Here is a 23620-nt window from a genome sequence, read left to right as displayed (position 1 = left end):
CTTCAGGAAAAATGCCTCTTTCATGGCAGTCCTATGAGTCAACGCTTTACCCATGACCTTTCAGAATATGATACAAGAAAATGCTGAGACAGAATTCCCACCTACAGATATACTATTTGGCTTGGGTTTCTGGCTAGCATGCTCTGAAAACCCCCATCCTACACTGAAAATCCCCAAAAGGGGATTCTGTCTCGTCTGTGTCATGATCTAATAACACACATGTATGTAAAAGCACAAATAAATGCAATAACAGGTGCTCTAGTCCATAGCAAACAACTGGAAGATTAATTTCATCATCTAAACTACTGTATATCCATGTATAAAAAAATGGCATTATCCAGAAGTCTTTTCTCCTGAATAGGAGTGACATACCTATAGTACAACCAACCTACTACTGTGAAGCACAAATGTGCCCCATGAACTTATAGTTCAACAGGTGGTTAAAACATATTACTGTAAAGCTAGAAACCTCTTCCCTTGATTATACCTACATTATGCCCCTTCCTCAAATTACACCTGTCTGGTGCACACTTTATACCTTACTGTGCCTGCCCCCACAGTTATTATACCTTCACCATGTCACCCTACTGATGATACATAAAGTGTGCTTGCCGTGCTAGCAATGATTATACCTTTATACTATGCTCAGAGCCAGACTAAGGGCCACATGGGCCTGGAGCTGAAAATGATGAAGTGTCTATTGTGAGAAGCACTGTCTCGCTGGAGGGGGTGTGGCCAGTGCTATGTTGGCATGTCCAGCACCATGGAGGGCACAGCTAGCGTCTCCCTTCAACCACCTACATCTCCCTCCCATCTTCCCTTTAATGAACACTTACTGGTTCATGCATCTTGTATGTAAAGTGAAGTGTAGGACTACATCCCAACTGTCCCTCATACTGGAAAAAGCTCCTGGCTCATCAGGATAGCAAATATCAGGATTATACTGGTGGAATTAGGACAGTTGAGAGGTAAAGGTATGTTATTTTTACTGACTATTGAAGACAAAAATACAAATTATGATTTATTATAAACATACCATTATACCCTTATTTTCATTAATAAAGTGGCCTGTTTATTAATAACTGCATTCCCCCCCCCCCCCCTGTTAATTATCATCCCTTATAGCAATGATACAACGAGTCCATTTATTAAATAATCGTCCCGGGACAGCACATCCAATTGAAGGCTGTCCCGGTGATGACATTGCTTTTACAATAACACCGGGATCTGACCGGAGTCTTTAATGCGCATGCTTGACCTTGGGTCCACAACAAGCTAAATCAAGTATATTCACATACATTACTTTATTACATCAATAATAACCTCCAACATTACATCATTAGCACCCTATTATATAACCCCCCTACACACACAGTACAGCAATCAGTAATACCCCATACATTACGCAATCCCCTTATCCCATATTAAAATAATACCCCACATACACCACATTACAGCAATCGGCTATGCTGTCTACACATTACAGCTATACACCCTCACATTATAGCAATGCCAGTTAGCCCCTCCACATTACAGCAGTACCACTGAGCCGTTCCACATCACTGAAACCAGCAATAAAACCCATCTACATTGCAGCAATCAGTAATACAACCCAGCCTCTCCACAGCAATATCACCCCTCTCGACACTACAGCAAACAGTAAAACCTTGCCATCTCTCCACATTACTGTAATTGGCTGTGCCAATGCAACCCTGCACCAGTACAATCCATATCCCCACCTGTCCCCACAATTCCCCCTCTCTACCCACACTACACCAATGCAAGCCCTGTTCACACTATGCACCAAAGCCAGCCCTGTCCTAAGACTGCACCAATGCCACCTCCTCTACCCACACTACACCAGTGCCAGGCGTATCCTCACACTGCCCTAATGCCACCCCTTCTACACCAATGCCGGTCCTATCCTCACACTGTACTAATACAAACCATGTCTCCACACTGCACCAATACCACCCCCACTAACCACACTACATAAATACTACCCCCTCTACCCACACTACACCAGTGCCAGCCCTGTCTCCACACTGCACCATTACCACCCCCACTAACCACAATACACCAATGCCAGTCCTGTTCCTAAACTGCACCAATACCACCCCCATTAACCACACTACATAAATACCACCCCATTAACCCACACTGCACCAGTGTCCCAGTGCCACCCTTGTCACTATACTTCACCAATACCAACCCTGTCACCACACTGCACAATACCACCCCTGTCTCCACACTGCACCAATACCACCCCCACTAACCACACTACATAAATACTACCCCCTCTACCCACACTACACCAGTGCCAGCCCTGTCTCCACACTGCACCATTACCATCCCCACTAACCACAATACACCAATGCCAGTCCTGTTCCTAAACTGCAACAATACCACCCCCATTAACCACACTACATAAATACCACCCCATTAACCCACACTGCACCAGTGTCCCAGTGCCACCCTTGTCACTATACTTCACCAATACCAACCCTGTCACCACACTGCACCAATACCACCCCTGTCTCCACACTGCACCAATACCACCTCTGTCTCCACACTGCACCAATACCACAACTGTCTCCACACTGCACCAATACTGCCCCACTCTTCACACTACAAGAATAACACACACACAAGCTTTCCTCTATACTGGGCCAGACTTCTCCTGCTGTGTCTGGTCTGCATCCTATTAGGATAATTTTAAAGAAAAAAAATGCAGGTGGCCCAGTGAACCAGCCCAAGGTAGCCCACTATGGGACTGGCCCAGGGGACAGATGACCAACTGTCCCCCAGCCCAGCCAGCCCCTGCTACCACTACATGCAGGGCCATCTTTTCCATTGGGCACGATGGGCAGGTGCCCGGGGCCCCACGGGCAAGGGGGCCCCATATGCAGGGCTCTTAATTAGAATAAATAATCCTGCAAAAGAAAAAACCTGCAAAAAAACCTTCAAGGGTCACTGAGCAAGTACATCTATCTATCTCTATATATATATCTATATCTATATAGCTACATATGTAGGGGCCCCGGTGCACTGCTTTGCCCGGGGGCCCATAATGTTGTTAAGATGGCCCTGACTACATGTGAAGTCGAGGAGCAGGAAAGACGGGACCAGTCACCTGGAAGCAAATCAATATTCGGGTCAGTCAATATCTCCCAAAATAACGTGAGCTGCCCAGATCAGTGAGTCGTGTCCCTTCCTTTAAAATAAAAAGTAAACCAGAAAGAAAGTTTAATAAAAATGCCTGAAACAGCCATGAGACCCGCTAAAAACTACTGATCTTCATGGACCTATTTTATTGGGGAGGTTTGGAGCTGCAGCCCCATCAGGCCCTTTATTAATCTGCCCCTGACTATGCCCATCACACACAAACACTGATACATATAATGCCTGCTGTTCCCACACTGATTATATCTGTACTGTGCCCATCTACATACCTGTAGTGCCCTCCATTCTCATGTACTATGACTGCTCCCTACAATAATTATATCTGCAACTTGTCTGTCCAACAACAGATTACACTAGCAGTGTCTCCATCATTGCAGCAAGCACCTATTACAAACAAGTGTCTGGTGGCTAAGTGGTTGCTTTAAATGAAGCTCAAGTCCTGTTACCCACTGGTGTTGTATTTGTGTCACAAAATGCAAATACAAACCGCATATGAAAGCATATAAATGCTGTGCATTTACATTTACCGTATACCTGCTGTTGATATGTGCTGGAGGTGTCTGTATGCATCCAGAATGCAAGAGCTAAGGAGCTCTTCCGATTTATTTTAATAGATCATTCGCTTCAGTGGGGTTCCCAAAGTGTGCATTATATGTAGTTCTTTCATGGAGCCACATCAGCAATGTAAGGCACTGGATCCAAATGCATAATCATAATAATAATAATAATAATAAAAATAATAAAGCAGTAGATGAATTTGAAAACTGAAATCAGATTAACGAAAACCAGAAAAGCAGCGGCTTCACTATTAAATAAAGTCCAGCATGAACAATATTATACACAATAGTTAAGCATACTTGCCTACTCTCCCGGAATTTCCAGAAAGCTCCTGAATAGGCAACCTCCCGGACACTTGTAGAGGCGGGGCCTCATGTCACAATTAAGCTGTTAAGCCCCGCCCACGCTATTCAATACCATGAAATTTGGCTCTTTAATAGTAGGGGGCGGGGCTATAGTGACGTGACAGCGTCACTACGCCCCCCTACAATTGTCACATGACCTGTCCTCCAGGATCAGGTTTTAAAAGTTAGCAGGTATGTAGTTGAGCCCCAAATCTGGCACACAGAGGAAGTTGCGGGTGAGAACATATGCAGCAATTAAGTCACAGCTGAAATTCGGTTCACATATATATGCTGGGTGCAGTGATCAGAGTACATATCTGGAGCTGAATATACAGATAACAAGTAAGCCTGGGTTTGAATGGAAAGTAGTTAGTGGTCAGCCTTGCAGTCAGTCTTCAGTTCACAGGTTTGATAAAACAGCAGTCAGAATAAGAAAGCAGGGTCTGGTAGTCAGGAGATACAACAATAGTGTTACTTCCAGCAAGAGTCCAGTACTTTAAACAAGGGGCAGGCAATGGTTAAACTCACAGCCTGTAACTGGTTCACAAAAACAATTAAGTGGCAGTCAAATTTCAAGATCCAGAACAGATTCCAGCTCATCCCCAAAATTTGGTTTTCAAGAGATGACTAGTCAGCAATCCAATACACAGCCAATTCATTCACAGATAGCAGTGTAGCCAATATCTGATACACAGTATACAATAAAGTATACTCGAGTACACAGCCAATATCTGATACACAATTGCAGGGAAACTGGAAATGCTAGACACTGATCCAACTTATGATTCTTGTTGCCAAATACTTATAGACACATGTGATTGTCCAGCACCTGATGGCATCACTCTACATTAGGACACTCTCTGTTAACTTGTGCCAGTCTGGAAGTTAGTGTAGCAAAAGTATGTAAATTTATACCTCTCAGAAGTAAAAAAATGACAGTTTTCTCCTTGCTTTGATCACAAAAAACCCCAAAACAAATTAACGCTGCTGGCAAGGTCATTCATGTCAATGGTCCATCCAGCTAAATAGCCTATTCATTTCAATTAATTTTCTACATGAAGCACACACTTCCTTTGAAATGAATGGACCATTGACATGAATGATAAAAATGCAGCACTATGCTGGTTAAACCACTTTTCTTAACTATTAGTGTGTATATACATCATGCACTCCCATAGAGATTAATGGACATTTTGGAAGTGTGGTGACATGCTTTGAACACAATGAAATTGAGCAAGCAGCGTCCAAATAAGCACCACAACACAAATGTACACAGATGGAAGTAGGAATGCAAATTAATATGAACACATAGAATAGAATGGGTTTTATTTTATTTTAAACACAAGTTAGGAGCGGTATTTAAATCCCAGAGGGCCCTAGAACATTCCTATGAATAGGGAAGACAGCTGTGCCAAACTCAACTTTCTTGGTTGTGCTTAATCTTGACCCCAAGGGGCTGCCTACATACAAGTGTTTTGGTTACTGCAGATTCTAATCTATAGCTAGCTCTAGGCCGTTTTTCTTAATTAAAACATTTTGATTATGTATCGCTACATTTACTTATCATTCATATTTTCATTATAATGGTGAATTAAAAAAGTTTATCATTGTTTTCATCTGCTGTCCATGGCCAAATAAATGATCAATTAGTCAATCCAATTGACAAAACTCAATATTGATGTGCGTCAGCACACTGCAGACCACTAGTCCTCATTCCTTCCTGATCCTGCTGCAATTTAGGTAAAGAGTTTAACTAGTAGTTGGATTTTAATTCTATTCCCAATATAACTCTGTACTATGACTAATAGTTTCATTATGTTCCTCACTAATAATGGATAATCCCTCCAGATATAGAGAATGATATCATTCATAAGTCCTTGTGAATGTCATTCTAAAAACGAGGCCCTAATAGTACTTCTGCACCTCCACTGGAACTGGACATCCAATGTTGTGCACTTTGGATGCAATAATGTAATTTAGGGTGATCTGCCCTGATCAGCGCTGTATGTGATATCATCATCATCATTTATTTATATAGCGCCACTAATTCAGCAGCGCTGTACAGAGAACTCATTCACATCAGTCCCTGCCCCATTGGAGCTTACAGTCTAAATTGCCTAATATAGACACACACAGACAGACACAGAGGGAGATAGACAGACAGACAGACAGACAGACAGAGACTAGGGTCAATTTTTGATAGCAGTCAATTAACCTAGCAGTATGTTTTTGGAGTGTGGGAGGAAACCGGAGCACCCGGAGGAAACCCACTCAAACACAGGGAGAACATACAAACTCCACACAGATAAGGCCATGGTCAGGAATCAAACTCATGACCCCAGTGCTGTGAGGCAGAAATGCTAACCACTAGGCCACTATGCTGCTCTATGTGATATTGGGTGGAAGATTATGTTAAAAATGGAGGCGGTATGTGTAGTATATTAAGTAAAGTCTAAAAAAGACACCAGGGAGTATATTTACTAAACTGCGTTTTTGAAAATGTGGAGATGTTGCCTATAGCAAACAATCAGATTCTAGCTGAATGTACTAAATAAATGATAACTAGAATCTGATTTGTTGCTATAGGCAACATCTCCACTTTTTCAAACCCATGGTTTAGTAAATATACCCCACAGTCTGTTAAGTTCAACATTTAATAATTTCTTATTGTGTTGATCCAGAGGGGGGGGAACAAAACCCCCAGCATGACAGTTGGTATTTTAACCTCACATGGGGAAAAATATCTCCAGACCCCAAAAATAGCAATCATATAAATTCATTGAATCAACCACTCTAGTAATGTTTACTACTAATTATACCCATAGATACCATTTATTGTATGAAAGTCAACCAATCTCTTTAAAATTCAGTTAGTAGATTTGCTATCCCTACTTTATGTAGAAATTAATTCCACAGCTGACCTACCTGTACAGTAAAGAAACACTTCTTATATTGACAATGAAGCCTTATTTCTTACATTTACAACTGATGGCCCCTGGACCTTTGTATATTCCTTGCTGCGAAAAGTTTGTTAGACAAATCTTTTTTTATTGAAATTGTTTATATTTATACATGCTAACTAGATAACATTTAATGCATTTTGTTAAAAGTAAAATCTAGCTTCTCCTTACAATTTAACCTATCCATTACCTTTGAACTCTCTTTATTTGTCATATTTTCTTTTTAAAATGAGATGCCTAAAACTGTACCCTATATTCAATATATGGTGTAACTGGTTACTAATACAGTGATATTACTATGTTTACACCATGCATATTTATCTCTCTTTTAATGCATTCCAGGATTCTATTCACATTTTTCTGCCTGCACCTTTTGCAGGGCTGATTATCCAATAGCCTGACTAGGGTGCAGCCCAGAGTGCAAGGCTTTTGGGGGGGCGCAAGAGTTTTTGGGGTACAAAATTGTGACAGGGAGAGACATGAACTGAATTAATTTTGCAATATAAGAGAATAGTTGTTCTTCAAAAAAAGAAAACATGAAAGAAAAATGTAGTAAGGTCCATGTTAAAGGCTAATGACAATTAGTCATTCTCTTGGGCGGGTGCTTCACCCTCATTAGCTCTCTTTCACGTCTCCATTTAACTATACAGGGAAAAACAAGTACCTGAGAGATGTCCAGATCTTGAATTGGACTCTGTACATTGACAATGGGCATACTCCCCCTTCCCCACCTCATACCCTCCCTGAAATCGTAAGCTGTCGTAAGTGTCCTCTGCACTCAAAGGTGAACTGGATGCTGCTGTGTTGTGTGGTGTATGGTCCAGTTCTGGGCATGCGCAGAGTAACTGTGCGCATTATATGCACAAAATTGCCACATCAAGTACAGTATAACAATTAAAGTGCAATATACATCTTGAGGCTTATTTAGAGGTGGACCTATTTTTTGTGCAAGATATGCACACAAGAATGCACGTGTCCATATACAGTTTTTGGTGACTTGCATCTTCTTACACTTGGGGAGGCAGAGTGGGGGAAGGAAGCGACATAGGCGAAGTACAGTAAGGGCGTGGTTACTTAATTGTGACACAATTAGACATGGAGGCATCAGCATATACGTGTGTATTGTGTGCAATAATTGTCCCTTCATATTTTTATTCGTGCTGGTTATTTGACCTTGTCTAATTTTGCGTGCACTTGTTTTTAACAGGCATCTGGCGTGACAGTCAATGATGAAGTCATCAAAGTTTTTAATGAGATGAAGGTTAGGAAATCTCAAACTTCTGAGGAGATAAAGAAGAGAAAGAAGGCTGTCCTGTTTTGTCTGAGTCCTGATAAACGAGAAATAATTGTGGAGGAGGCTAAGCAAATCTTGGTGGGAGAAATTGGTGAAGCAGTTCAGGATCCTTACAGGACCTTTGTCAATCTTCTGCCCCTTGATGACTGTCGATATGGACTGTATGATGCTACTTATGAGACCAGAGAGTCCAAGAAGGAGGACCTTGTCTTCATCTTCTGGTACATTCCTTAAAACGGTGTGGTAAATATTAATGTTGGTAAAACGAAGATTAAAAGTCAATATTTTAATTCACTTTTTACAACCCTGCTTTTGGGCATCCGTTGCTGTGCTTGTCACAAAAAGGTAGATACTAAGCTGGCCAGTGAAATTAATTTGTGATGTGAGGCAGAAAAGAAAAATGTCTGGGATATGTGATCACATTGGTGTATGTGCAATCACCACTAAACCACGGGTTTTATTTACTAAACTGTGGGTTTGAAAAAGTGGAGAAGTTGCCTATAGCAACCAATCAGATTCTAGCTGTCATTTTGTAGAATGTACTAAATAAATGATAACCTGAATCTGATTGGTTGCTACAGGCAACATCTCCACTTTTTGAAACCCGCAGTTTAGTAAATATACCCCCACAAGTTGATCAGCTCTGAACAAGCAGATTGCAGATCAATATTAATGGACATGATGGAGTAACACCCCCTCCCCCCCAAAAAAAGATCTTACAAATGGATATATGGATATTCTATCATATTTTAAATCCTCCCCTTTAATAAATCCTAAAAGCTATTATTATTTTGTAAGGAATATGATTGCTGCACCTTTTTAATAACAGATGTTTTGTCTTTAAATCAGTGGTAGGATAAAGTGCACTAGTTGGTGACTAGTTATTCAGGGCATAAGTTCATAATTTATCTATCCCATAATCCATTTGACCCTTTAATGTATGTAGGGTATGGATGTTTGAACAATACAAAGCATTTAGTCACATTCTTTGTCAAAACAATAAGTCTGTGTATAATATGCAGAGAATGTTTGCCAATCAATTCTCCTAGCTTTAATTATCTCCATGTAATAATACCCAAAGTTAATTTTCAATTTGCTGGGACTATTGCATAACACCCAATATTCCTGATTTAAAAATCAAGACTTTTTAGCCTATTCCATGCCCCCCGCCCCCGATAGGGGGTTTCCTAGTGCCTGGAAACCCCCCTCCAAGCCTGGGGAATTGTATAATTGAGGTGGCTGGACCCTGCTCCTGCTTCACACAGCTCTGCATGCAGCATTGCCCATGCATATAATGGGGATAGGAAGAGTTGAAGAGCAGCCAAGCACTGTCTAAAATTATATCCACGCCCCTATGCATGCTGGTCATGCCCACTGGTGGCGTGGTGTGGAAACCCCCCTCTACAAATCCTGCGTTTACCCCTGCCCCCCATTGTTGCAGAGAAGCAAGACTGTCTTGTAAAAACAGTCAGAGTATACATATATTGCTATGTTATATGCATATTTGGTATATCAGAATCCAACAGATTATTATTATTATTATTATATTTTATGTATAAGGCGCCACCAAGGGTCCCCAGTGAGCATACAGTATAAAGCATTACACTGCATAACCAAAAAGGCAAAAAGTGTATACTACAATATAGGTAAAACAGTATAATACACATCAAACGATTAGCTGGACCAGCAGTAGAGGGGTACTTGGCAGGGTATAGCCTCTCCCTAAGACATGAAGAAAGAGACATGGGAGGTGGGCGAGCAAGTCATGGCAAACTGAGCCTACACCCGGGGGTGTGGGTGCTGCAAACAGGATCACCGCCACTGATTGAGGAGATGAGGGAAGACAAGCAGGTGTGCTGGTGGCTTAACATTGCATGATAGGACCTTGCTCGTGAGAGCTTACAATCTAAGTTATTTTATGGTTTATATATATTTTCCATTCAGGAGAATTTTTAGGTGCATGCTCTCACCTGGTCTGAAAAGGCAAGGGCTACACTCAAGTGTGGTAGGACCCTGATATTTGTGCTAGTGTGGTGATGCAAAGAAATGGCTATAGCCAGATGCAGAACTATTGCTGTTGCAATGGATGTGATGGCTATAAAGGCTGATCTGTTCCTCTCCAGTGGAAATGTTTGGGAATAACAATAATAAATACATTTGCTGCAGCGCTCCTCACCAGGCTGTTAGGCCTGTTTAATTCTGTTCTTCAGGGTGCCATATTTGTTGGGGCCACCACCAGAGTGGAGACTGTGTTAATCCCCAAACCAGGACAGTACCCAAGTATCTGCAACCACTACAGACAAATCTCCTTCATTAACGTGGGTCTGAAAATCTTCACTAGGATCTTGGTGGTCAAATTAGTTGCTGTTATACCCTCCCTGGTCCACCCAGACCAAGTGGGCTTTATTCCTGGCTGCCAAGCATCAGATAACACAAGGAGGGTCATTATAGAAGCTAATAAACATCTACCTACCGTGGGGGTAGCACTCAGAGCAGAAAAGGCATTTGATAAAGTTGCATATTCTATTCATCATATGGGTATCAGGAGAGCTTTTGCTGGGGAATTGCAGCTCTTTATCACAACCCTACAGCCTCAGTGTTTCTCCTTGTCGGCTTTCCACATTAAAACCTATAGACTGCCCTCTATCCTCTTTCATATTCTCACTGTTCATGGAGCTGCTAGCATACAGTATATGTACTAACCCAATCATCATCATCATCATTTATTTATATAGCGACAGCAAATTCCTTAGCGCTTTACAATTGGGAACAGACAGCAATAAAATATTACTGGGTAATACATACAGACAGAGAGGTAAGAGAATCCTGCTCGCAAGCTTACAATCTATGGGACAATGGGAGTTTGATACACAAGGGTAAGTGCTACATCATCAAGCACTTCGGGAGCTAGAGCTGGCTCTTGGGAGCATAAGGTAGCCCTTTATGCAGATGACATTTTATTGTTGATTGCAGAGTTGCATGTATCTATACCCAGGGCTGTCTTAACGCATGGACACACTGGGCAGTTGCCCGGGGGCCCCATAGGCTTGCCAACTTTAATTTATTCAGAACCTTCAAACCCTCTTTATTAAAACGTTTAGGTGGACTAATCACCTCAGTATCAGTTGTTATCTGTACATGCGATCTTGCTGTTCCGAATACATATTTTGATCTTAACAAAAACAACGTACACGTACTAATTGTACATAAGTGGATGAGTGGTTGTGTAGGAAGGGCCTCGATGCACTGCTTTGCCCGGGGGCCTATAATGCTGTTAAGACGGCCCTGTCTATACCAAACTTGTTACAGGAGATTTGAGTATATCTCTACTAGGAGCCGCGGTGGCCGCAGGCACCACCGAGACTCTCTGTTTCTCCACGACATCCTGGCCGTCTCCATAATGTCCGGGGCGTCACTTCATGTTTCCATAATGTCTGCACTTTTCTTCCTCTAGCTGCTCCTCGCGATGCATGCTGAGAGGGGAGGGGAGAACTCAGAGGCGCCGCCGGACAGACTATCACATGATCACTGACGTCACTGCCTAAGGTTGCCTAATGGGAGCGCCGGGCCTGACCCAGTAGTGTGGGTGCTGCAAACAGGATCACTGACACTGATTGAGGAGATGAGGGAAGACAAGCAGTTGTGCTGGTGGCTTAACATTTCATGATAGGACCTTGCTCATGAGAGCTTTCAATCTAAGTTATTTTATGGTTTATATATATTTTCTATTCAGGAAATTTAGGTGCATGCTCTCACCTGGTCTGGCAAGGCAAGGGCTACACTCAATTGTGGGTGCTCTAAACAGCGCGCCCCGGAAAGTAGTGCAGCCGGGCGCATGCGCTAATTCTTTCACAGCCTGTGGGCTGATTGATTTAGGCACTTATTTAATTACCTGGGGCCTGATGATGATTATAGGGCTGAGCCCTAATTGGTTAGTGTCAGTATATTAGGCAGAAAGGGCGTAGCCTCCCTGCTGGTTATAGCGTCCAGTTTCCCTGTCTGCTAACCTGCTCCTGTGCTCTGTTTGGTGAAAGCCTTTTTGCATTGACTACTATGTATGACCCCTGCCTATACCTTGGACCTTGTCTGTGACCCTGACCCTGTGGCCTGTGCCTAGGACCCCGCTGTGTTGCCTGCGACCCTGACCTTTGGCGTGCTATCTGACCATTCTGCTTGCTAGTGACCTCTGACCTCGGCTTACGTCTGACCATCCGCTGCCATCTACTCTGTCTTCTGGGCTGCCGATACGGTTCTGTATTACAAACTTGCACTACGTCCTACGAGTTAAGTCCTGGGGGCATCTGAGTACCGGTGAGCGTTTAAAGCTCTATGGGAAAGGCAGCTGCTAAAGGTGAAGACCTCCGCCAACTAGTTCTGTAAGTTTGTGAACAGACCGTCAGCTAACAATCTCAAGCTTTCAAACTTCAAAATAAATGCAGAAAATACAGAGAATTTAGATCTAAACTTTCCAGTACTATGCAGAAATCACTGAGGGGCAACTCTAGTTCAGATGGCAGACACATACATTTAAGTAGCATGTCTGTCTGTAAAGAAAATATCCGTCTGTATACAGCTAACTTTCCACCACTAATCAATAAATTAAAGACAGATTTGTGAATTGGAAGACCCAATGCACTTCGATAGAACGAACCATAGCAAATAAAATTAATCTGTTTCCAAGATAATTATATATTTTTCAAACTATGGCAATAAGAGTCCCCATAACAGTTCTTTGAAGCTTTCAACAATCAATTTCTAAGTTCATCTGGTTATGCAGACGCCCTGGAAAACAGCTACGCATTCTTCAATGCCATTTTAGTGGGGAAGGCCTGTGTGTCCCAGATAGTGTTTCTGGTGCATTTGTCAAAGTGTGTCCAGTGGCACAGTCCATCCATGTATAGGGTTTGGACATACATTGTCCAGTCTATCTAACATGCTTAAAAAATAAAACAAAGACCTAATGCTGCACCGTAAGTCTATATATTTTTAATAAAATAAACACTAATAAAAAGAAAAATTACTTTCACATGAGTTAAGTAACTGTTCAAACAAGATTGGACCAAAACCGCTGCTGTAAGGGACTGTGTGTATTCCTTATTTGCAAAAGCAAAAACCAAGTTAATAGAAAAAATAACAACGCTGAGATTGGTCAAACCTTGAATAGTAGGATTCCAACTCAGTGAGATTTAATAAGGATTCAATTTATTAATGCAAACACATCAAATTTAATAAAATCATTAAACACACTAAAAATGCAATTTGCTAAAGCTCTAACGGAAATATGTACTTAATAGTCATCATAAGATGATCTAAATAAATCTTATATGTAATTAGGTCCTGTGTAACATCAAAAAGCTCAATAGCACTCTTGAAGACTATATTCACTGAACCATAGCAGTTGTATTGTCTAAAATAAATGTACATGCATGAAGGTTCAGCATGAGATCCTTAGACAATCAGTAGATAATTGGCTTGCAATTTATGATCGGTATTAGATTTATACATATGCGGATGTCATCAGAGTAGAAAATTTCGCCAGCAGCAATAATTAAAGTCTATGACTCGTGTAATCAGCTGCCGAAAAAACAATCACTGAATGGCAGAGGTTACGTTTCAATCACACTGCAGAGAAGCTGCAGGAACAATATTTTTCCAGGGACTAATATGTCAAACATTTAGAGTGCAGACTTACAATAAGTATGGGCTGTCTGGCAGGGGTCCGGTCCCACCGCTTTCAGCGATGAATAGGGACCCCCGCTGTTACCGGCAGCAGATGTAAGGCTCAGGCCAATTGCACTGAAGCAGCTTCTCACTATACAAGTACTTTCCAACTTTTGACAGAATACCCAATGATGTGGCCAGTTTGGAAAACCCATCTTTTGGACTGGGCCTTGAAGAATTTCTCTGATTGTGCTAAGCACAAGATAAGATTTCTGGTAGATCCTGCATGAATAAAAAAACAAAACAATAAAAAGTTCTTGAAAAAATAAATAGCACCCTTCCCCCATCACTAGGTTCATGGGTATTATTAACTTGTGAAAATAAAAAAATAATGGAGGTGAACAGCCATGTAGGGAAGCTTCATAGCTGGGTTAGGTCAGCTTTCAAAGGGGCCGCACAGAAGAAAGAGAGAGAGCACAGTGCCCTCCCTTCTCCTCTGGGTATGCTGTGTGACTTGTGACCACTGTGCGGTGGAGGCAGAGCCGGACTGGAACTAAAAATCAGCCCTGGCATTTAAAGCACACAGGGTCACCTGTGTTCCAGATAATAATACTTATATTGATAATAATAATTACAGTACTTTTTGCAAAGCTCATTGTATTGTAATCAGATCTATGAGAACCTGCTGCTGTCTAACAGAAGTATGCTTGAGGAACAACCCTCTTACATCTCCTTTAGCTCTCCAGGTTGTGGAACTACAAGTCCTAGCATGCCCCACAATAGGCTATTGTGGGGCATGTGGGGCATGCAAGTATATTGAGAGGTCTAGTTGGGCAGCAGCTGGAGAGCCACAGGGCGTAGGGTTATGTTACTATATTCCTCTGTGGATCAGCTAGTTGCTGTCTATGTTACCTGCCCTGTGCTAGCCTTCTCCAGGTATCACCTTTGTGGTTACTTTGGAAATGAAGGCTGTTCTACGGTGTCCCGTGAGATGCAAATGCATTATGCGCAGCTTGACTCTCTATTTGCAGCCTAGGGCACACCAGTCCTGTACATACCATCAGACAATGGTATGTACAGGATTGGCAAGAGGAATTTGGGGCATGGGTCCAGTGAACTTTTGGGCACCCCTTCCATAGACTAGGAGGAAATAAACTGTGTGCTGCCGCTGTGCAGCGGCGTCACTGAAAAGAGCTTGATAACATTGTGTTGGGGGCGTGGTTAATGTGGGGCATTGTAACATACATTATAATAAAACCAGATCACGCCACCCCCCCTGAGCTGGATTAAGGCTCAGGGGGGCCAGGGTATTTAAGACAGGGGGCCCCTATTATGTAACATGGTTATAATTTTAGACAAATACACAGGCAATACTGTATGCAGTACTGTTAGGTGCACGCAGCTCTGCCTTCACAAGTAGTACAGTGTGAAGCGGTACATACCTCCCAACTGTCCCTGCAGTCAGACCAAATCCTTACTAAGCAGGACAGTCACCCAAATTCGGGGCTGCCCCAACAGATCCAGGACAGTTGGAAGACTGTCCTGCTCTCTCTTACATGTTCTTGTCACTTTCACCAGTTGTGGCTGCTGTTGTCTTTAGCTCAGTTGCTGCTTGTCTGGATCCTGGAATCTTGGAAGTCTTATTTGGAAAAAAAAATGGGTACATGAAATTCAGAAAATTCCAACCACCCCCAACATTAAATCGATAGCACCCACGTTTAATAATTAAGCCTCCCTCTAGCCCCAGAATTAAATAATAGTATTCACATTTAGTAAAAAAACCTCCCTCCAAACAGCCCCACCAAAAATGAAATTCCCCCACCATCACCCCACAAATAAAAAAGCACTCATTAAATAATTAGCCCCCACCTACACTCCACCATTAAATTAATAGTCTAACTCCCACATTATATTAACACAATAGTGCCCCCAAATCATATTATGCTACATAGAATTACCCCCCAATTCATATTATATCACAATAGAGCCCCCAAATCATATTATGCCACAATAGTGTGCCCAGGTCATATTATGCCACAATAGTGTGCTCAAATCATATTATGTCACAATAGTGTGCTCAAATCATATTATGCCACAATAGTGTGCTCAAATCATATTATGCCACAATAGTGTGCTCAAATCATATTATGTCACAATAGTGTGCTCAAATCATATTATGCCACAATAGTGTGCTCAAATCATATTATGCCACAATAGTGTGCTCAAATCATATTATGCCACAATAGTGTGCTCAAATCATATTATGTCACAATAGTGTGCTCAAATCATATTATGTCACAATAGTGTGCTCAAATCATATTATGTCACAATAGTGTGCTCAAATCATATTATGTCACAATAGTGTGCTCAAATCATATTATGCCAAAGAGTAGTGCACCCAAATCATATCATGCCATAAACTCAAATAAAATTATACCACAGCGTACTGAGTAGAAAGGATGACTAAAAAGTAATTAAAAAGACATTGCAGCATGAGAATATATACTGTATTAACATAGCTGGTTATGGCATAGGAGCTGGGCGAGGAGGGAGCAGCAGCTGTCTGCTCAGACAGGCAGTCGGGAACAGGGGACTGAGGTGAAGATCAGGATGGGGTGGGGATGGAGCAAAGCTGGGTAGATCAGCGCAGCATTTTTTTTTTTTTAAATCAGGTAAAATTTTATTGCATTTGTCTTTTCTTTACATTCTGAACATCAAAAAAAACAAAAAACCCAGAACATTGGGCTTAATCCCCAACTATAACCCACACAGTGTTACAGGTATTGTCAAATATTCCTACACAATAGGCTCACAAAAGAAAAAACATTGACATTCAGATACTCAAGCCAAGGTATGCACATCTTCCACAATTTCAAGATGCAATAAAATAATAGCAGAGTTTTGATAATACAGAATATAATCATTGACCTTAATAGCTCAATAATAGGCGGCTGGATGTCTGCCCCAAGCATTGCATTAGGAGAGCTCCACTTCCCTCAACCCTTCCGTGACATATGGGGATATCCTCCACCTGTACCATATTCTTTCATACTTATCCACTAGGTCCCTGCTGGTGTACATGAACCTTTCATTGCCGACTGTATCGTTAACAAGGTCAATCCAGCTACTCAAAGTTGGACCTTCTGGTGCCATCCATTTCCTAGCTATCACCAACCTTTGCCAACATAAGTAATGTGTTGATAAGCAGTCTAATAAGTCTACCGGTTTTTTTGTTCAAGCCTAAACCAAATATACAGAGTTTTGGAGTCAAGGCCACCACTCCCACCTCCAATTTTTTAATACAATCCTCCACCTCTCCCCAAAAGGATGAGACCGACGGACACTCCCAGAGCATATGCCAAAAGTCCCCTTTCTCACTCCTACACTTGGGACACTGCACCCTCTGACCCCCACTAAATTTAGAAATCCGAAGAGGGGTGAGATACGCTCTGTGTAACAGAAAAAACTGGACCTGGCAAAATCTGACTGATGCAGTGTCCTCTTTTGGGCTGCATAACACTATATCCCACGCCTTGTCACTAAGTCTCCCCAAATCCCCCTCCCACCTGCATCGCAGCTCCGGCAAGCCCCCTTCACCAGATCCTTCCACCAATATTGAATACAAAAATGAAATTTGCCGCCTTTGGCCCAACCTTGACAGTCGCACCCTTAAGGAATCTGCACTAAAGCTCGAGGCAGCTCCCCGAAACTACGAGGCCAAAGCATTTCTCAACTGCAAATATCTATAAAAGTAGCCCCTAGGTAGTTCATATAATCTCTGAAGTTGCTCAAATGAATATAATATCCCATTCTCATACAGTTGCCCAATATGTATTATATTGTAGATTCGCCAAGCTCCAGCTCCCTCCATCCTAATCATTTCTTCAAAATCCAAATTATCCCAGAGTGGAGTGCACGGATCCAAATCCAATCCACCCCCAATCTGGGCTGACAATCTCCAAACCTTCATGGCCTGTATTAACAAAGGGGGGTCCCTCCCAACCTTTCTTCCAGCCAGAAGAAACTGCACACGTGTATGACTAGATCCTGTCTCGGAGACCAAGAAATCATGCAAATCTACGCCCAACCGCTGGGAGGCAAAATAATAAAGCCGTAGATTCGGCAAGGCCAAACCCCCCGACCCCAGCGCAGCATTTTTAGTAAGGTGGCTGGGTCCTGGGGAGGATCCAGCCACTAAAAAGCCACTGGTAGGCTAGGAACGGCCCCATCATCTTGGGACTGCAATGCCGGGTCCCGGGAAGAAAAAAATGGCCTGTCCCTGTATCGGTCCATCTAGCCATCGGCCCTTCTGGCATTTGTCAGGACAGCCAGTTCGACCCTGAGTGGGGGTCACGCAGGCTGCCTGTTGCCCACCTCTCTTTTAGAGTATTTCAATACCTGTCCGTAAGCCCTACTGCCACACTGGAACCTCTTAAATCAATTATGTTGATGTCAATCCCTACCTTCATTTAGCAAGAGTAATAAACTTCTGAAAATCTCTTTGTCCAAAGTTCTCACATTGAACAAATAGGCCTAGACAAGGGTCTTTGCTGTTCCCTGGGGTATATTAAGACTGAGAATGTGTCAGCTTTCATCATAAGTTACCTGCCTTCTCCCCCTTATTTGCTGTTCATGCTGGAGGAAGTTTGGAATCTGATCTTTTTCCTCACCCTACTCACCCTAATTGTTCGGTAAAGAGGTAGAGGCAGGGGTGTAACATTCAGAGCAAAATTTTAGAGGAGCAAGTGTGTCTGGTAATGCCAGTCCATGCCCCTGGCCTCTGCTATACACTTTTAAGCATGCACAGTTTTCAGTTCCGAAACTGAAAGCCCAAACAGGGCCTCACTGCATATGCATCCACCCCCCACACATGGTAAGAGCAGAGGCCCCCACACCTTTATAGCCATCACACCCACTGAAACGGCAATAGTTCTGCAGCTGGCTATAGTCCTTTTCTTCATGTCACCACACTAGCACAAATAGCTGGATCCTACCACAATTGAGTGCAGGCCTCGCCTTGTCAGACCAGATGACAACATGCAACTAAAAATGCTTCTGAAGCCAGGCAGGCAGTATTAAAATATATAACTCAACATTTGTCTTGATTTAGATTTGTATTACTGGTTATTGAGTGAGGTCATAGTTCTTCAGTAAACGCAAAGCTAAACTCTACTTTTACCTAGTTGTTTTTTTTTTGGTATCTGCTCTGAAAGCACAGTTGATCCAAGATTATTATGTGATATAACACACCTGCAAATGTTGTGCGTTGTGATAATTCATACTTCTGGTTTGAGTCATAATGCTTGTTATGTCTCCTATCAGTGTTGATATTGTAAACATTTCCAGATAACAATTATTTGTTGTCAGAACTGGGCTATTTTGTTTTTTTCATTTTGTTTTCTAGGGCTCCTGATAACGCACCGCTTAAAAGCAAGATGATATATGCAAGTTCAAAAGATGCAATTAAGAAGAAGTTTACAGGTTTGTACTTTTTGGTTTTATAAACAAGCTAAATCAATTCAAGGAGTACATTTAGAACAAAAAGTCTTTGTAGGTCATAATCCTCCTTACTTCGCCAATCCATTTCCCAATTGTTAATCACTAACATTTTCCAGTGTCCAAGCATACAGGCCTATGTTGGGTTATGGAAAAATGTCAATGGAAGAACTAAAATTAAGCAGGGTTAACTAGTGTTTTAATGCTAGCCACTCATAGGTCAATTCCTTCTGCTCAGTTCGAGTAGTAAATGACTGAGTTGGTGTCCAATTTGGATGAGAATCTGTCAGGACACTGGTCAAGAAGCATGATCTCAGGGACCCGTTAGTGTAGTTGGAAGATGGTTGTACATACATGACTTTACCAGTCACCTACTGACTGCATTCACCAACATTCTGATAATAATGTAGTCTATTTCAATAAGATTATTAGGCCAATTGATAGATATTGCTGCTGATATTGCAGAGTGTGCAGACACCTTAAGGGAATTTTTAGTATTGTTTACACAGACAAATTATTTTCACCTTGTCATTCTTTTTATCATTTTGCCTATGTGTACATTATCATGCTTCTTGGCGTCATTCTGGCTATCCATCATAATGTATATGCTACCCAAAATTAGTCAAAACCAGATTTCAAAAGTCAAAACTATTTTCAACATAATAGTTCTAAATAGTTAAATCTAGAATTAACTAAACACAGTATTAGTATCCACTATAAATCCTATAGTTTATTCTGACTAGTTAAAAATAGTATTGACTGCAATAATTCACAGTGAAAACTGTATGTTAGGTTAAAGTAATTAGCTAGTAACTAGGGAAATAAAGAGTATTAATCAAAACATTAGTACAACCTTCCTCATTTATTGCAACAAGGCATGCTTTGTGGCATTTCACATTGCAAAGATTTCCTTTTTTCTTGAACAAGTATCGATTGGACGTACAATCCTTCTTGCATGCAAACCCTTGTCCTGTACCTATTCCTGCTTTGCTCGCTGCAGTTTTGTGGGAAATTCCCTGTTTTCGGATCAAGGATATTTGAGATGTCAGACTCAGATCTGGAAGAAATATAAATTGTTTATGTTCTGTTTTTGGCGCTGCACCTACCTACAATATAACTTATCCACCACTCTCCATCCTTCATCTCAATATTGTTCAGACTGTTAAGGGTTTTGTCAAGCACAACTCCCATGATGTCTTGAAGGTCTGAGTTTGCTCTGTCCACATCTGGAATATGTAAAATGATGTTACCTCCAACTTCAATGTGAGGATGAGTTGCATCAGCAATCACTTTAATTCTCTTGGCCTGTGTTGTAAAATTTTCTCTGGGCTCTTTTCTGGCTGAAGAAATGTTTGACCGTGTAGCAAATAGAATTCCCTCTTCTTCTATGTAGCTGTTCTCTGTTTCTTTCTTCTCTGCATTTATCTGCTCTTCAGCCTGGATATTTTCTATAACTTCAGCCAGCAAAGTGGATTTTGAGAGGCCAACTCTTGGATCAGTACCGAACATGGGTTTGTATGGCGATTTTTTAATCCCCAAATGAAGGGCTCTATTTTTCATAAATTGCACAAAGCGGAGGCCGTTTGACCAATTTGTGGTGTGGTTGTCTTTCATCCATGAAGCCAACATATTTTCTACATCCAGGTTGGCTTGTTCTAAAACCCTGCCTTCGAATGTGCTCAGTTGCTCGCCTCTTCCTTGCTAGGACTTATGAGAACATAATTCTTATCTACTGTATTGCAAAGGTGTCTAGTTTACAGCAGACTTTGCAAAAGCTGACTGTAATTATCTCTTGTCATTGCATTGTAGTGACTCTCTTTATCTTTCTATAGATTAAGTAGTTTCTTCATGATACACACTTTCCAATTTGTCACCTGATCCTCCTCACATAAGCTTATCCTCAGTCATACTGTAAACAGAACGTGTAACCAACACAGTTCAGGTCTGTGCAAGTTTGAACTTTTTAACTGCAAAGAGTAAATGAAGCATATACAACTCAGGAAACAACTGTGTGCAGGTTTGAAAAGTGTAGGAAATCATTTTAATTGACTTATTTCAAGAAGAACTAATTTTGCCTAGTAAAAATTGTAAATAAATGAATAACATAGCTGTTATCAGTTACTCCTAGATTTTACCAACAGTACACCATGAATACTAGTTGGAACATTTATTGATGAAAGGGCTGTGTTAGAAGTAGTTTTGACTAGTAAGACCTGGTTTTGACTAATTTTAGGTTTTTAATGTAACATATATATGATCATATCATAAATTCAATGTTTAATTTTCTTTCTTCATTGTAAGAGGAAAGGTCAACCAAGCTAGAATAGGTTTGTTATGATTATAGATTCCTAGCTTTCTATCTAATGTATCAGTATATTATAATGTATCTTATGTGACTTTCATTGAGTAAACTGTGTCTGGCGTCTTTTTATTATTTTTAGGTATCAAACATGAGTGGCAAGTGAATGGAATGGATGACATTAAAGACCGATGCACCCTGGCAGATAAACTAGGAGGGAATGTGGTTATTTCACTTGAAGGTGTTCCGCTAAAATGAACCCAATTCCTATACCGTGGAAGCTTAGAGTACCTAAATAGCATTTCCCATTATGACCATAGGGAAGGTTATAGATTATTTATTTTTTATTTTTGTTTCCATTTTTTCTTTCCTCCATGAATCGAATAAACCATTTAGGTGCTTGAGAAAATGAAGTGACAAACTAAATTAGTGCACAAATGTTACCCTACAAACTCAAAATAAATGGAACAGCTTCTATAGAAAGGATTGCAAGCAGGATTTATTAACCATTAGTAAGTGTACCCATTCAGAGAGATTCTATTAGTATATATATTTCTTACCTTTCCAACACTCTTGTACGTGTCTAAACTTGATTGATCCACAGTATATATAGAGGAGACTCATATTTGGGGAAAAACTATGGGTTAAATTAGAATAAACAAATAGCCCTTTATTATTTTCCATACACTGCACCCTCTCAATGTTTTTTTGATTGACATAAATCCAAGTAACATCCCAGTCCTTCTCTTTTGTTATACATAATGCAATAAAGGTAAAGGCAGATCGTTAGTTTCACAAGGTTAACCAGGCCCATATAACAAGCAACGTAGGTGAAGATAATATTTTATACCATAGGACGAGTACATTTCAAATCTCTTTATTACTAATTTATATATAAAGCATTGAACAAAATATTTATCAGACATGACATATTTCTCATAGAGGTATATTGTGGGTTTTCTTTTTAATCTTTTTGGTGTCTCCGTTACATCCAGACTGCCTTATTGCATTTTGGAGAAATAACATCTACAAAACATACATGTGATATTTAAATTGCTCTTCAGGGATAAAATAAGAAAAAATGTGTAAGTGTTCCTACCTGTTGCCAAAAATGGTGTTAAAGTTGTATAACAGATGTTAAAATTATTAAGAGCAAAGCTTTGTGTGTACTGTTCAATAGTAAACTAAAGTACACCACAAAAAATAATCCCAAATATAGTTTCCACAAACGTATTGGTGTCAGCATTAGACCAAACTTGTGCCATTATACTTATTATAATTAACAGACATTTTGCACAAGGCACATTTTTTTTCTGCTGTTCCAGATTTTAATGTTATTTGAAAGGCCGATGACTGTTTTTATTAGTTTGAATTGCAATCATCAGTTATTAAACCAAAGCAATGTTTTGTGTAAGTTTGTGCCAAACAAGAATAAAATATGTTTGATTATTACACAGAAGTCTTGTTTAGGTTTCTATATTAAATTAATAATTGTCATATATATATATATATATATATATATATATATATATATATATATATATATATATATATATATATATATATATATATATATATATATATATATATGTCTACATGCGTACGTACGTACGTACGTACACACACACACACACACACACACACACACGGGAGTAACTACATGGGTAGCAGCTGCTACGGGGCTGGCAGTCAAGGGAACTCAAAAGGCTCTCAGCTACCTGGCCTTGTTTAGCTGCAGCTCCTGCTGCTCTGGGGCCCTGGACCCTTGTGCGGTGTTTGACGTCACTAAGCTCTCTGCTGGCCCTACAAGGAATTTCAAGCCCCA

The 23620-nt window shown here is 40.9% G+C and overlaps 1 protein-coding gene across 1 annotated transcript in view; it reads left to right on the top strand.

Annotated features, from left to right (window-relative positions):
• The window catches only part of LOC142115250 (cofilin-2), a 30328-nt gene extending 7074 nt beyond the window's left edge, over positions 1-23254 (top strand). Inside the window, exons 2-4 of the mRNA XM_075194116.1 lie at positions 8253-8560; positions 19405-19481; positions 21938-23254. Of these exons, the coding sequence (XP_075050217.1) occupies positions 8253-8560; positions 19405-19481; positions 21938-22053 (501 nt within the window). The 3' untranslated portion in view covers positions 22054-23254. The remainder of the gene's footprint in view (positions 1-8252; positions 8561-19404; positions 19482-21937) is intronic.
• Positions 23255-23620: the final 366 nt, after the last annotated feature.

The sequence above is a fragment of the Mixophyes fleayi genome, unplaced genomic scaffold, assembly GCF_038048845.1.
Source record: "Mixophyes fleayi isolate aMixFle1 unplaced genomic scaffold, aMixFle1.hap1 Scaffold_1607, whole genome shotgun sequence".
Taxonomy (NCBI): domain Eukaryota; kingdom Metazoa; phylum Chordata; class Amphibia; order Anura; family Limnodynastidae; genus Mixophyes; species Mixophyes fleayi.
The sequence above is the reverse complement of the archived record's forward strand: the minus strand, read 5'-3'. Positions and strand labels throughout refer to the sequence as shown.